This window comes from Musca domestica, unplaced genomic scaffold (genome assembly GCF_030504385.1).
Source record: "Musca domestica strain aabys unplaced genomic scaffold, Musca_domestica.polishedcontigs.V.1.1 2, whole genome shotgun sequence".
Lineage (NCBI taxonomy): Eukaryota > Metazoa > Arthropoda > Insecta > Diptera > Muscidae > Musca > Musca domestica.
The window spans coordinates 38,156,874-38,174,065 of NW_026712249.1; the positions used below are offsets into that span (position 1 = coordinate 38,156,874).

The 17,192-nt window shown below is 37.4% G+C and overlaps 1 protein-coding gene across 3 annotated transcripts in view; it reads right to left on the reverse strand.

The window, feature by feature from the left end:
* Positions 1 to 17,192, reverse strand: part of LOC101888243 (midnolin homolog) — a 173,591-nt gene that overhangs the window by 21,183 nt on the left and 135,216 nt on the right. For 2 of the 3 annotated variants that reach the window (XM_059122141.1, XM_005179470.4), the window contains exon 3: positions 10,766 to 11,224. The exons of the other annotated variant lie outside the window; for it this stretch is intronic. In XM_059122141.1, coding sequence (XP_058978124.1) covers positions 10,766 to 11,224 — 459 coding nt within the window. The remainder of the gene's footprint in view (positions 1 to 10,765; positions 11,225 to 17,192) is intronic. 3 annotated transcript variants of the gene reach the window in all.

The following is a 17,192-nucleotide window of genomic DNA, read 5'->3' on the forward strand; positions in this document are numbered from 1 at the left end:
CTCTCTGTTTAAGTTATATAAATTTGAAAATAATCCCCTCATTCCCCTTTCACACTTGCCTTCCTCTAATTCCCTCTCAAAAACTCCCATTCACCCATAACATTTCCCTCCAAAAATCTCCCAAGTAAGTCATCTAAAGTAGGTCACCATCGCCGTGTACCATGTAATTGTTTTATGACTTTTTTATATAAAATAATTACTTTAAAGTTTCTTTTTTCTTTGCCTGGCGTTGAATTTAATGTTTAAAGTACTTTGACACACGTCATGATATCTTAACTGTATCAGCTAATAATAATAACAGCACCCAAGTTATGATACCAATTTAAAGTTTGCACTGAACCATGTGAAAGGGGGCAGGGACAGGGACAGGTTGGAGGGTACCGAGGTGGAAATGTTGCTTGAATGACATGCCAAGGGGGAAAAAATGAGGTTAATAAGCTGCAATAATAAAGATGTCATAAAAATGTTGTATAAAATTTGCAACAACGACAACAACAGCAACAGCTACATGAAAATGCAATGTAATAGAGATAATTGGATTAAGTTTTGAAAGGTGTCTGGCTGGAGAATGGGTTAATTAAAGGTGGTTATAATATATATTATATATTAGGATTGGATTATGGAGGTTAAATTTATAGGTAAAAGGGAGGGGAGGGGCTGAAAAAATTATGAAATTTCAAATATTCCTTAGGGATATATACCAAAATTCCACTAAAGGAGATCTCCCTGATATAAAATTGGAAAATTTAGCAACTCCATTAAAAATATGAGCAAAAATTTACCCTTGCTATTTTATAGCAGAAAATAAAAATCTAGCATTTTCTAACTTCTGTTATGGCTCTATTATTAAACTGGGTCATTGGAAAACCCCATTTCATTTAGGAATTCCTTGAAACAATTTCGTCTTGGCACTTTTCATTTGCACATGTTTGCCTCAAGGCAATATTGAAGCAAAAATATTTGAAATTGTGACTGGAAATCAAACAATTAGAACGAAACAAAGTTGCCGATTTGTATATATTTGTATAATTGTTTTGTTTTGGCTTTTTTCTTTTTAATTCTAAAATAAATATAGAATTATTAACTGAAACGCTTAAGGAATACACAAGCAAAATTATAAACAATGAAACAAAAAAACTAGGCAGAAAAACTGGGGTTTTTTCTCCCATCCATCCAGGCAGTCAGCCAGACAGACAGAACAGAACATGTGAATAGAGAACCTTGAAAAAAGCCGGCAGTTTATTTTGCTTTGTTTCTATTTTTGCTTCTCCACAGACCTATTCTAGCACTCCATAAGTCAATGTGTGTGTGGAAAGATAAAAAGTTTTAAAAATAAATATTTTTTCTCGCTCTACTTAATGGAATTACTTATAATTTCTATTGTTAACCACTCAAAGTGGTGAGGAGGCGAAGGAGGTGTAATACAGTGTGTAATTGAATTACATTACGGTTGTCTAGCCACTAGTCTGCTTCGTTGAATTGCTTTCATCTCTATTTTCTTTACACACATATCTGGCTTAGATTTTTTTTTACTTAATCTCGTTGGTGTGGCTAAAATTGTTTAACTGTTTTATTGTTCAACAAGTTAAAAAGCAGTAAGTTCGGCCGGGCCGAACTTTGAATACCCTCCACCACCATTTGGAACGAATTTGGAAATTTTCAAATAAAATCCTTAAAAAATTCTGTTGAAATTTTAAAAATACCCAATATAGCCGTTATATTGGGGTCCATACGAAGTGGACCTTCATAAGCATTTTTTGTCATAACCCATTACCATATTCAAATTCGAAACCTTAAAATAAACGGTGAATAATGTAGCTAAATATAGTATATAGAGAGGTACTGCTATATCAGAGCTGTGCGAAGTCCCGGACCAGCATAGACAATTTTCTGTCACAGGCTGTAGTATCCATTACGAACTTCAAATACGACATCTCAAACAATTTCAGTGGGTATTGTACCTAAAATCGTCAAAATACCGAATATAGGGAGGTACTGATATATGGGGCCTATACGAAGACCTGGACCTGCAAATACAATTTCCTGTCACAGACTGTAGTTCCTATTACGAACTCTAAATACGTAATTTGAAACAATTCTGGTTAATAATGACGCTAAAATCATCAAAATACCGAATATCGGGTGTTCCGTTATATGGGGGCTATAAGAAGACTTGGATCTCCACAGACAATTTTCTGTCATAGGCTGTAGTATCCATTACGAACTTCAAATACCAAATTTGAAACAATTTCGGTTAATAATGTCGCTTAAATCACTAAAATACCGAATATCGGGAGGTAGCGTTATATGGTAACTATACGAAGACGTGGATCTGCACAGGCAACTTTCTATCTTAGGCTGTAGTATCCATTTCGTCCTATAAAATACTATGGATGACATTCGAGGTCATCTGCTTTACAGAAGATGATATCGGAGGTCCTCTGCTTTACAGAAGATAACAGCTGAGGTCATCTGCTCTACAGATGACCTCAGTGGCCATCTACAATAGAGTAGATGACCTCAGTGGCCATCTACAATAGAGTAGATGACCTCAGAGGCCATCTACAATATAGTAGATGACCTCAGTGGCCATCTACAATAGAGCAGAAGACCTCAGTGGCCAACTACAAAAGAGCAGAAGACCTCACTGGCCAACTACAATAGAGTAGATGACCTCAGTGGTCATCTACAATAGAGTAGATGACCTCAGTGGCCATCTACAATAGAGTAGATGACCTCAGAGGCCATCTACAATAGAGTAGATGACCTCAGTGGCCATCTACAATAGAGCAGAAGACCTCAGTGGCCAACTACAAAAGAGCAGAAGACCTCACTGGCCAACTACAATAGAGTAGATGACCTCAGTGGTCATCTACAATAGAGTAGATGACCTCAGTGGCCATCTACAATAGAGTAGATGACCTCAGTGGCCATCTACAATAGAGTAGATGACCTCAGTGGCCATCTACAATAGAGTAGATGACCTCAGTGGCCATCTACAATAGAGTAGATGACCTCAGTGGCCATCTACAATAGAGTAGATGACCTCAGTGGCCATCTACAACAGAGTAGATGACCTCAGTGGCCATCTACAACAGAGTAGATGACCTCAGTGGCCATCTACAACAGAGTAGATGACCTCAGTGGCCATCTACAATAGAGTAGATGACCTCAGTGGCCATCCACTGTAGAGTAGATGACCTCTGTGGCCATCCACTGTAGAGTAGATGACCTCAGTGGCCATCTACTGTAGAGTAGATGACCTCAGTGGCCATCTACAGTAGAGTAGATGACCTCAGTGGCCATCTACTGTAGAGTAGATGACCTCAGTGGCCATCTACAATAGAGTAGATGACCTCAGTGGCCATCTACAATAGAGTAGATGACCTCAGTGGCCATCTACAATAGAGTAGATGACCTCAGTGGCCATCTACAATAGGGTAAATAACCTCAGTGGCCATCTACAATAGAGTAGATGACCTCAGTGGCCATCTACAATGGAGTAGATGACCTCTGTGGTCATCTACAATAGAGTAGATGACCTCAGTGGTCATCTACAATAGAGTAGATGACCTCAGTGGCCATCTATAATAGAGTAGATGACCTCAGTGACCATCTACAATAGAGTAGATGACCTCAGTGGCCATCTACTGTGGAGTAGATGACCTCAGTGTTCTTTTTCAAAAAGCAAAAAACCCCGCAATTTAAAAATTGGCATCCCTGAAAAATCTTTGTCGGCCAGTGTTAATCCCCAAACACACTTGTCGTGATTTTTTCTCCTCCCCAAAACTTTTTTTCCGCCAATTTCTGTTTGCCTTAGTTTGAACGAAAAATAAAAATGTTTGTGTTCTATTTGTTACATTTAATTTTTATTCGCTCTCTTTTGTTGCTGTTTTTGTTGTAGTCGTATTTGTTCACTTCTCTAGAAAAATTCAATTTGAAAATTTGTGCCACTCGAACAATTGCTGATTTCGGTTTGTGCTTTGCATGACAAAGTATAAAATGCATAAAAGACCGACAACGGCGTCCGTGCGACGTCCAATGATCTCGCATTCTCGTTTGTATTGTTAAGCGAGAGCGATATATTTGTTGATATATCTAAGTAGACAGTTTGCCAGTTAATTTAATACGTATGACAAAGCGTTTTGTCCACCACGTAAATTGCCCGTGGGCCAAGAAGAAGAGGGGAGGGGAGGCGAGTGGTGGAAGTTAGGCTGTTCTGGCAGGTAGGTTGATTGGTGGATAGCTAGTAATCGTTCTATAGATATGATCATATATAAATATTCAGATTAAAAGTTGTTGTATTTTTTGCCCTCTTTGTTGTTGTTGCCGTGGTGGTGCTTCGGGCTTTGTCGATTGTCTCATTGTGTGACATTGTGCGGCAATTCTTTTGTCTTCCAAGTGATTATTGAGTGGAAGTCAAAATAAAACATTCTAAATGTAATAATAAATTAAAACTTAGTTCGCAGTGTGTTTTTGATGGCGACTACCAAGTCGAGCCGTAGTTGTCGGCTATGGATGACATAAGTCTTGAGTATTGTTGGATTTAAACCAAAGATTGTTTGATTGTGGATTTTAGTTTTTTGTTTATCTTAATTAGTGTCAACTGCAATTAAATTTGAAAACTGTATTAACGCTTCATTGAAAAACGTTTTTGAAAAAACAAAAAAAAAAAACGTTTCTTTAGCAACTGCCAAAAAAAATACTTCAAAGATAAAATATTTTGATATATTTTTTTTCATTTAATTAAGCAATATTCAAATTCCAACAATCATTAATTCTAATCTTCAACAAAGAACGAATTTTAATCAGACCTATTAATTTTAAAAGGCGTTTAATTTATGTCAACGTTGGGCGCCAGGCGCAGAGTGGTTTGTTTTTTGAAATATTTCTTAATCTTGCAGAAGAACCAGATTTCTTTTTCAAGTCAAAGTTACGAGACTAAGGCTTCACATTGTACTCTCTGCCTTTAGCTAAACAGAGAAAGAAAGAGAGATAGGGAGAGCAAATAAAAGAGTAAAAATATATATTCTCTTCTAATTTCTATCTACCCAAAAACACATTGAGGTAGGCCCTATATTCATTTGTTTTGATTAACTCATCGAATGGCTATTGATTTACAGCAGACCTCCTTCTCCAGATATTTGAAAGCCATAACTATTTTAGTAAAGTGATATAGTAAATTTCTGGTGATAACAGCCATTATCTTTATGACTGGAATCTTAACAATGTAGTGTTCATTTCCTAGTTTTTTTTTATGCCACCGTCAGTCTTATCAAGAAGTACTTCGCTTGTATGGCATTAAATATATTTTTTCCAATGAAATTTGATATGTGAGATCTAATCGTAGAATTCGCATTGCCTTTATATGGTGGGTATTTATAATTATGATATGGTCTGAATTTGCGCAGTTTGGAGAGGTACAAAAGGTCCCTATGAAATAGTCTTTAATAACTGTTAAAAACTAGATCGCATTGAAGCCATCTACGGTAGGGTAGATAACTTTGATGTAATCTTCTATAGAGAGAATGTCCCCAGACGTCTTCTTCTATAGCGAATTTGACACCAGGTTTCATCTTCTGTAGAGTAGATGACCTTAAGTGTCATCTGCGATAAAGTAGATAAAATTCGAAGTCATCTACGATAGAGGATATGACATTCGAAGACATCTACGACAGAGTAGATGACGTCCGACGTCCTCTACGATAAGTACATGAAGTTCGAAGTAATCTTCGATAGAGTAGATAACATTCGAAGTCGTCTACGATAGAGTAGATAAAATTCAAAGTCATCTACGATAGAGTAGTTGACGTTTGAAGTCATCTATGACAGAGCAGATGACGTTCGATGTCATCTACGGAAGAGTAGATGACGTTCGAAGTCATCTACTATAGAGTAGATGACGTTCGAGGTCATCTACTATAGAGTAGATGACGTTCGAAGTCATCTACGATAGAGTAGATGACGTTCGAAGTCATCTACGATAGAGTAGATGACGTTCGAAGTTATCTACGATAGAGTAGATGACGTTCGAAGTCATCTACGATAGAGTCATCAACTGCAGATTTGATTGTCCCAGGTGTCATCTACTGTGAAGTAGATGTCATCCATTGTCATCTACTTTGAAGTCTTCCGATGTCATCTACTGTGAAGTAGATGTCTTCCGATGCCATTTACTGTGAAGTAGATGTTTTATGATGGCATCTACTGTGGAGTAGATGTCTTCTGATGTCATCCACGGTGGAGTAGATGTCATCCGATGTCATCTACTATAGAGTAGATGTCATCTACTATGAGGTAGATAAATTTTGAGTTTATCTGCTGTAGAGTAGATGTCATCAGATGTCATTGTCCAATATTTGTCCATATTTAATATTTAAAAATTAATTTAAATTATTTATAAATATATCCGACCACAAGTCTATTTTTAACTTGTTTATGAAAATATTTAAACAATTGGTTTCTATGCTAGGCAGTGACTCACATTTTGAATCGAAAAAAATCGTTCTTGCCTTATAAAGAATTCGTTTGAGTATTAATACAAATCTAGCCAAAAATCGAAAAAAAAACCTAATCAATGGATGAATCATTTGGATTTATTTCTAAGCAAATAAAATAAATAGAAACCGATTGATAATGCCAATTAAGACCCCTTCGCAACTCTGAGCAAAACATATAATATGCTATTTTTAGAATCATATGTAACTATGGAGTCCGATTTTTCATTCATGACAAATCAATTTGATGGTTGAAACGTGAGTCTGCGGTAAAAAAAAAAATATTTGAAAACTTAATTTGCATATGGACTTAGAACTTTGGTGATTGAAATTTATTTATCACCATTTGATCAGAAGAATACCAAAACAAGGGGGTGGTCCCCCAAAACAGGGGTGTGAATAATAATTGGGAAAACTATTAGAGCCTTAAGACTTTAAGTTAGCTGCTACTAATATCTGCAACATTGCATGGAATTTAATTTGTTTTTATGAGTCCCGCCCCCATGCCTGGTGGCTAAATAAATTTTGCAATATTTTTCGTTATTATTTTTTCACACTTTTGTAGTATTGTTTTTTTTATTGCTATTATTTTAAAATTTTCTTAATTGTTTTCGCCTCCAAGTGTGCCGCCTTCCTGCAAAATGCAAAATGACATCACAAACCAAATAATTATACAATATACCCTCCCTTTTGAATTTTACTACCAATATTTACAACAACTATGGCTGGCTTTGTTGCCGGCGGTTCGTAGTAAAATTGAAATGAATAATACTATTTAATTCCTCCAAAGTTTAGTATTTGTGCAGTTGTTGATTTAATTCATTCATAAGTTCTGTGTATTTCTCTGTTTTTTTTTTCGTTATTTCTTTGAAGAAAATACACGTCATGTTTTGTTTTTGTACAATTATTGGGAAAGACACCCCAGCCGAGAAATGAGTCATTGCCTAAGAGGTGACTACCTGGTCGGTGGCAATAGAAATCATGAATTATCATACATTTTTTTTTATAAAAATAGCTTAAGGTTCATGTTTGGCTTGAAGGTGTGTTTGTTCTTTTGTTTACTTTGAGTGCATTAGCTTTACAAAAATTAATTTGTTTTTTTTTTTTTTTATTTGCAACGCGTGGCGGCGGCATCGGCTCGTTCCTGATAACACACATTGGCGGCGCACCATTGCAGTTCATTGGATTAGGGTTAGAGGTTTAGTAACCTTTTTTGTGTTTTTTTTGTTTTTACATTTTTGGAAAGACGATTCGATTTGTTTACTTGAGTTACTAAGTCGCAATTTCGTTTTGTAAACAAAAACCACTCGCTTTGCAATTGCTTTTCCATGTTTCATCAGCTGGATTTTTTGCTGGCTTTTTTTTTTTGTTGATTTTTTTAAATTTTTTTTGTGGTTGTGCGCAGTTTTCGAAAGCAAAAAAGGGCTTAATTAGGGGTTGAGGAACTCCGGGAAGAGGTTATAACGGGTCCCTGGGTGTGGTAACCTCATATTTCAACGATTTTCATCATAAATAAACAAATTTGTAAACAATTAAAAATTCCAAAAATAAAGGGAATCGGGAGCGAACGTGTTTCTAAGGCGTTAAAAAACGGTTTCTTGACTCTTGATTTTTCAAAGAGTTGAAGGTTTAAGCCTCTTTATAACCTGCTGATATTCACACTGTAATAGTGGCAATATAGCCATATTTTTTCATAGTTTTCCCATACTTAAACAAAAATGGCGCCCAATATGAAATGTCTTGATTTGAATTTAATTCTCCATATAATCTTGTGCTTGGGGTTTAATAAATAATAATTAGTAAAAAATTATGAATTAGTCACACTGTAATTTTAGAAATATAGCCATATTTTTTTAATAGGGTTTCCCTTCCTTGAACAAAAATGGCTCCCAACATGGCATACCCAAATTTTAATTTAAAATGCCATAAAACTTTTTGCTTTTGGTTTAAGATATAGTTTATTTAAATAGTCCGGATATAGGTCTACGATTTGAATATATGCCTTGTGTTCTCGTCACTGCAAAAGAATTAATATTTTCTGTAAAAATGGCGCCCAATATGACACATATATATTGGTTTAGAAATATATTATTTTGCCCTTGATTTGACATGCATTTGTAGAATATTGGCTCCAGTTATTTCTGATCTTGTAATAATGACGATTTGGCCATCTTTCATATGTTTTCCCATCCAGGACTAAAAAATTAACCTTCCAAGTGTTCCAAAGTCTAGGACAATTTTCCCTGACTTAAAATATTTTCCTCAAGGCTTGATATGACATATATCTGTAGATTATTGCCAGACCAATACCATATTGTAATAATGAAGATATTACCATAATTTTTAATCAGTTTTTCCTTCTATATAAAATGGCGCCCAATACCCTCAGCAATATGCCCTCAGCAATATGGCTAGAGAGGGTATATAGCGAGTAACCGATTTCATCCAAACTTGGTACATCGTAATATTATTGTCAAACATAGACCTAGTTCGGAGATGGACAATATCGGTCCTATCATTCTGGTACCTCCCCCACAAAATGTCAACATTTGCACAGAAAATAATTTCCTGCGCAGAAAGAGAAAGGACAATCAGTTTTTGCTAAAACTTTGCATATCCTAATATTTGCATCAGTGCTAGGTCAGGTGTGAAAATGGACAATATCGGCCCACTCCATAAAGTACCTACCCCACAAAGGGTCAACATTTTGAATAATCATAACTCTTATAAAATGTGACGTAAGAGTCCGATTGTCTTTAAATTACACGCATCACAATATTTTTATTAACCCAAGTTCTGGTGGGAAGATGGAATATATCGGTTCACTCCTTTTGGTACCTTCTCCTCAAAAGGGTCAACATTTTCTATATTCATGAAGTTCATAAAACGCGAAATTAGTATCCGATTCCATTTAGACTTGGTACATCTCAGTATTTCCATCAACACCAGATCTGTTATAAAGATGGTAGAGATCGGAGCATTCCTTCTGGTACTTCCCCCACAAAGGGTCAACATTTTGAAGAACCAAAAACGGTTATAAAATCCGAAATAAGCATCCGGTTGTCTTCATATTTTACACAAGATCCACTCCTTTTTATACCTCCCCCAACAAAGGGTCAGTATTTGGAATAGTTACGGAGCTCATAAAACGTAATAGTAACAGAAGATTCCATTCAGACATGGCACATCTCAATATTTTCATCAGCACCAGATCTGTTATAACGATGGTAGAGGTCGCACCATTCCTCCTGGTACCTCCCCCACAAAGGGTCAAAATTTTGAATAACCAAATCGGTGATAAAAACGGAAATAAGCTTTCGGCTCCCTTTATATTTCACACATGCCATTATTTCTACTAACACAAGATCTGCTGTGAAGATGAAATATATCGGTCCACTCCTTCTGGTACCTCCACCCATAAAGTGTTACAATTTTCCATTCCATTATAGGTCATAAATTGCGAAACAAGTCAGCGATTCATTACAAGCGCTGTATCTAAATATTTCTCTTAACCCGAAACCTAAGATGAATATGGAATTTATGACTTCACATAGAATTGGATAAAAATATTAGATTTTTTTTTTGTAATTTTGCCCACACCAATTTTTGTATCTGTATTAGATGAAGTATGAAAATGGAATACTTCGGTCGACCATACCCGGTATCTCAAGCTCATTTCAAGATTTTCAAAAATATTATTATATATTCGATAGGGTCCAAAACTGGCACGTCACAATATTTACATCATATTTATTTAGGTCCGAAACGAAATGGACAATATTGGCCCATTTCTTCTGAACCTACTCCATAGAGGGTCAACAATTTGAATAATCATAACAGATCTCAGAATATATTTAAATAATCGAACATTGGCTGTGGGGGTATACATCTGTCGGAAAAATCGACCGATAGTTTTTTAAGTTGTTCCCAACATTTTTAGTTGATTTTCATGCAAATCACCCTGATTTATATCAGCCTTCCATATTTTGTCGTGGTCTCCGCTAACCGAAGGCAAATTCTTACAACTTATGAAACCCCCCTCTCTGAATAGAGAGAGAGAGAGAGAGTAATTCCCCGACACTCCCAACTCAGTATCACATTCACTAAACACACTTGGCCTCCTATCATGCAAATCATGCTGACTGATGACAAAACTATTTCAAATTATGAAATTCCACCATGATAAGAGGCCGAAGCCGAAGTCGAAGCAGAAAAAAGAAAACTAACCGCTCAAGTACTTCGTTCGCATGGACAAAATGATTACTCACCTTCGCCGCATGAAGCTAAATACCGCCGTCTCTCGTAACAATACAAATCGTTTTGCAACCAATCATTCACCGTAAAAGCCGTTGAGGCAGCGCCACGTTGTTGCTGTTGTTGTTTTTGTTGCTGCTGCTGGCCACTACCATTGGTGGCCGTGGAATTTCCAGCATTCGAAGTGCCATCTTGACGTTTGTTATTACCGCGAGATTTGCGCTGTTTCGAGGTGGCCGAAGAACTATTGGCATGATGCTGATGACCACTGCCAGTTGAGATACCCGAATCGGAGGAGTCGTGATTAGAGTTTTTGCCATGACCACTCGTTGAGGATGAAATGTGGGATGATGACTGGTGATGATGATGATGATCTTTGCTGTGGGATTTATTTTGATTGTTGTGATTGGATGTGGTGGGAGATGACAATGATGCATGACTTGCTTTGCTACTGTTACGTTGCATAGTGTCATCTGCAAGAGAGAGAGAGAGAAGAGAAGAGAGGAAGAGAAACAAACAACACAGAGACGTTAAATGAAATTCACTTTCAGTTTCGTTTTTTTTGTTTTTAAATTTAATTAAATTTTTTTGTTTTTGTTTTTCTATTTTTTGTTAATTGTTTTTGGTTTTTATTACACATTTCGTAAATCGTGTTTGAAATCTATACCTCCAATTATGGCATTGCGCCGCCAAAACATTGTATAGCTCAGTAATTGTTCTTTTATTCTCAACATTATTATTCACTTCACTTTGATGTTGTTGTTGTTGGTGGTGGTTTTCGTTTATTCTGATTATTAATTTCATTGAACGTCCGTTTTGTTGAAATTATTTCTGACAACTGTTGGCTGCAGCGTTCGGCTTTAGACATTTTAAATGAATTGCGGTGATATTCCCTATTTTAGCAAAAACAAAAAAAAGCAGCGACGACAACGACCAACGACGAAGATGGCAAAACCAATACCGGCGCAGCAGTAGCAGCAGCAAAAACAACAACAAAATAATAACAATACAGTGACGTTATTTTAATATCGTGAATAAATGACTCATACGCCAAATGGGTTCACCCAGCCATCGAACGAGCAGCCGCTAGCAAGCATTCAACCAACCCAGCCGCAGTATCGCTGCCATATGATTCAATACTTAAACGATAAAGCGAAAAATATTTTTTTTTATTTTATTTTTTTTTTTTTGTTTTGGCCTGTTTTTTTTTCTATATCGAAATCAAAACAAAAAATAAAAAACACGACAGTTCAATACTTTCCCACATCTGCTCGGATGTTTTTTGTTGTTGTCTGCCTTCAACGGCCGAATGTTTCATTCATTGGGATTTTTTTTTTTGTTGTGTTTTTTGGATTTAAAATTCGTATGAACGGCATTATTTTGTTTTGTTTTTGGGGTAAGTGCAATGAGTGGGCCTAGCTAGGTCTTCTTCTTGATTGATGTGAAGAGGAATTTCCCAGAAATTTTGGTGAATAAAGAATTGTGTTTGGATTTTTTATTATTTCGGTGAATAAGTGGATTTCAGTAGTAAAGGAGGGCATATTGTGAATATCTTAGATGACAGGGTCCATTGACCTATATACGGAGTACGTGAGAAGAGGAGTGGCTTACAGATTTGGACTCAAATGTCATCATTATAAAATAGTATTACATATCCTATTTAATTCAAAATAAAAATATTAGAATATGTTATCTTAGAATATCGATCCTTTTTAAAGAAAGAAGAAATAAAAATAAAAATAACCCAAATCGTGAAACCTATAAAACCATCTAATTTGGTTGGAAACTGTGGCAGAAAGCTTCAAAATACTGAAAATCAGGAGCTATTGAGACTATACCAATTAGAAGACCTAAAGCAAACTTTTTGGCAAGGAGAGGACTGGCCTTCCGAGAAATCCAATTGTCAAGTTTCAGCTGATTTGGTTGGAAATTGTGGCAAAGAAATTTCGAAATACCCAAAAATCGGCAGGTACCATTATATGGGGGCTACATCAATTAGGGGGTCTGTAGTAAAAATTTTTTTTCAAGGAGAGAAAAGACCCAACAAGAACCCCAAATGCAAAGCAAGCTTATTTGTGGCAAAAACCTTCAAAATACAGAAAATCGGGAGGTACAGTTCTATTGGGTTTATGCCAATTAGTGAACCTGAATCGAACACCTTTTTGCAAAGGTAGAACTAACCCTTCAAAAACCCTAATTGTTAAGTTTCATCTAATTTGGTTGGAAATTTTGGCAGAAACTCCCAAAATACCGAAAATCGGGAGGTATGGTTCTATAGGGGTCATGCCTAAACCTGGACCACTACAATCCATTTTCAATATCAATCAGCCAGCATAGAATACAAAGCTGTAGGTAAAATAAAATGGACTCTATGGCGATTTTAATATTAATTGCCTTATAATTTTATTCTGATCAGGTGGCCTCCGACGAATTTTTGGGGTTTCCGACGAATAAATAATAGAAATATTTAAATATGACAGATAAATGAATTGAGCCTTTGTGGGTGAGGTACCTAAATAAATTCGATCTCTACTAATCTTGTGTTGATGTCTAAATGGAATCAGATGTTAATTTCGTGTTTAATGAGCTTCATGGATATTCAAAATTTTAACCCTTTGGGGTGGGGGTGCTGTATTGGGGTTACCAGATGAAGTGGACCGTTGTATACCATCTTCACGTCAGATCTAGCGGTAGTATAAATAATGGGATTTGTGAAATATAAAGAGGACCGGATGCTTATTTTAGATTTTGCTTGTTTTGGTTATTCAAAACTTAACAGGCTGAGAATTATGTACAAAATCAGGGAATTTTTTTTTTTTGTAAAATATGAGGGGATTTTTCAGTCATTTGCCTTCTTTAATTTATAGCGAAATCACATACAAATGATGTTTCCTATTTAAGATGATTTATTTATAAATGCGGTATATGCGGTATTTACAGGCTTTATGTTTTATTATTTTGAAATTAACAAGTCATCTTTTAAAAAAAGTACTCTTTACGAACTCAGAATGCCGAAACACTGCTCGATCAGCAGTGGAATCTAAGCCTACAACGTCTCTATAGACGAGCTGGCCACCAGCTGGTCTCTATAGACGAGCTGGCCACCAGCTGGTCTCTATAGACGAGCTGGCCACCAGCTGGTCTCTATAGACGAGCTGGCCACCAGCTGGTCTCTATAGACGAGCTGGCCACCAGCTGGTCTCTATAGACGAGCTGGCCACCAGCTGGTCTCTATAGACGAGCTGGCCACCAGCTGGTCTCTATAGACGAGCTGGCCACCAGCTGGTCTCTATAGACGAGCTGGCCACCAGCTGGTCTCTATAGACGAGCTGGCCACCAGCTGGTCTCTATAGACGAGCTGGCCACCAGCTGGTCTCTATAGACGAGCTGGCCACCAGCTGGTCTCTATAGACGAGCTGGCCACCAGCTGGTCTCTATAGACGAGCTGGCCACCAGCTGGTCTCTATAGACGAGCTGGCCACCAGCTGGTCTCTATAGACGAGCTGGCCACCAGCTGGTCTCTATAGACGAGCTGGCCACCAGCTGGTCTCTATAGACGAGCTGGCCACCAGCTGGTCTCTATAGACGAGCTGGCCACCAGCTGGTCTCTATAGACGAGCTGGCCACCAGCTGGTCTCTACAGACGAGCTGGCCACCAGCTGGTCTCTATAGACGAGCTGGCCTCCAGCTGGTCTCTATAGACGAGCTGGCTTCCAGCTGGTCTCTATAGACGAGCTGGCTTCCAGCTGGTCTCTATAGACGAGCTGGCCTCCAGCTGGTCTCTATAGACGAGCTGGCCTCCAGCTGGTCTCTATAGACGAGCTGGCCTCTGGCTAGTCTCTATAGACGAGCTGGCCTCCAGCTAGTCTCTATAGAGGGACTGGCCTCCAGCTAGCCTCTATAGACGAGCTGGCCTCCAGCTAGCTTCTATAGACGAGCTGGCCTCCAGCTAGCTTCTATAGACGAGCTAGCCTCTATAGACGAGCTGGCCTCCAGCTAGCCTCTATAGACGGGCTGGCCTCCAGCTAGCCTCTATAGACGGGCTGGCCTCCAGCTAGCCTCTATAGACGGGCTGGCCTCCAGCTAGCCTCTATAGACGGGCTGGCCTCCAGCTAGCCTCTATAGACGGGCTGTCCTCCAGCTAGCCTCGGTAGACGAGCGGGCCTCCAGCTAGCCTCTATAGACGAGCTGGCCTCAAGCTAGCCTCTATAGACGAGCTGGCCTCCAGCTAGTCTCTATAGACGAGTTGGCTCCCAGCTAGTCTCTATAGACGAGCTGGCCTCCGTTTCTATAAGACTCTAACATAAAATCGTGCGATATGGTATCTGACAATGTTGGAGGTCATAAAAACTTTGTCCATTCTTTTTTATTTGACTTTTTTCGTAATTTTTTTCAAAACAATGGAATCTTACAAAGACGGTCAAAACAAATGTTCGCTTCTGACATATTGGACTTTCGATACTATCATATCCCCGATAAGAGTATAACATTATAATCTTCTATGTAAACACATGATGGGCTATGTTGTACCTCAAAAAACCCCTTTTACTTTTTAAGTGTCTGGGAAGATAAGATATCAAAGGAATATGTGAAAATAACAACCCAATTTCTCGTAGAAATAAAAAAATCCAAAAAAGAGAGATAATTTAAGAAATATAGAATAATTTAAAAAAAATATTAACATATATCTCAAAGTATCTGCTCCACCAGCTACCGAGCTTGGTAATCGTTTTGTTAATATTTACACTGTTTGAGACAGCTTTGAGACAGGCAAAACGACGAGCAACAGGTGAAATAGACTCGCTTATCTTATCTAATGGAAACAAATCAAAGGCAGGCGAACAGACAGACCCGCCGAGGCTGAGAAGGGCAACCAGCACCGAGTTAACCAGCAACACCTTAAAAATGCTAATGGTAACTATATAAAAATACACATAAATGTGTATGTATGTGTGTATATACGAGAGAAGGCAGACACTTGTATTAAAATGAAAAACGTAAAACAGCAACGGCGAAAATACGTAGTTTCTGGTCTGGTGGTCGTTTTGTTGAAATGATAACGCTCACACGCAGATAATGAAATTAAAACAAAACAAAAACACAAAATGATTTTTTTTTTTTTTTTTGCGAAAAAGAGTTACTTGCACTCGTCAACTGTTCGCCTGATATTTTAGATGGAAATTGAAACGCAGATAACCATCGAAAGATTAACCATAAGAAGAAGAAGAAAACAAAACGGTCTCTGGAACCAAAGTTCAAATATCATTTTCAAAATAACAAAGCGAACATGAAGCCATCACCGTTGTGAGGTGTTGAAACAAAACGACTTTGGCCAAGGAAATATGGGGCAAAATATCATCGCCACATGAGATTATCATGTGAGGAAAGCCTGGATATGTTTACCAGGAAATTCGGGTGAACGTAAATATTTATGTGGCGGAAATTTTGAAAATGAAAAAAAAAAACAAGAAAAAAAGCTGCAAGTTCGGCCGGGCCGAACTTTGAAAACCCTCCACTGTTTGGAACGAATTTGGCAATTCTCAAAAACAATAAAATCCGTTAGAAATTCTGTTAAAATCTTAAAAATACCGAATGTAGCTATTATATTAGGGTCTATATGACGACGTGAACCTGCGCATGTAACATTTGTCATTAAGCCATTACAATATTCAAATGCGAAACTTGAAAAAACCGGTATTAATGTCGATAAAATCAAAATACCGAATATCGGGAGGTACCGTTGAATATTTCTGAATATTCTACTATTTTGGAATGCCAAGGCAAATACGTCAAAGCTTAAATATAAATCAGTTTGACATACATCCGGCGGATATGCCCCCATGTACGTCATAAATTGGATCTCATCTCACTCCAAATGCAATAAATTCCTAGCAAATTGCGTCTTCTTCCTATGCCATAAACCAAAAAAAATCGACCCAAAAACAAAATTGCAAGGTCATTTCTGTAGGCAAATCACAACAAAGTATTTATTTTTTTTTTCTAGTAGCAAACGAAAATCACACAAAACCAAAAAAAAAAACTTCTGAATACCTACAAATCAATGCCTAAGTGGTTGAACAAATATATTTAGCACAAAAATGTATTTTTAAGACGACCGACAAATAAAAAAACACGAAAAAAAGCAAACAAATCGAAGGGGCATACAAATCTCAGAACCCAAGTAAAAGTGTTATTGTTTTGAGAGCAAAAAAAAAAAAAAACAAAAAACCGTGTGTTTGCTGTCAATTTCAATGACGCGTTAAATGCTTTTGCCATTTACCGCCTCGCTGCTGCTTAGTTTTAGCAACCTACCTACCCACCTGCCTAGCTGCATGCAAACGTAGCTAGCCATAAGATTTGTTTTTTTGTCGCCACTGATGATTGTTGTGATATTTTTATACCCTCCACCATGGGTAGGAGGGTATATTAACTTTGTCATTC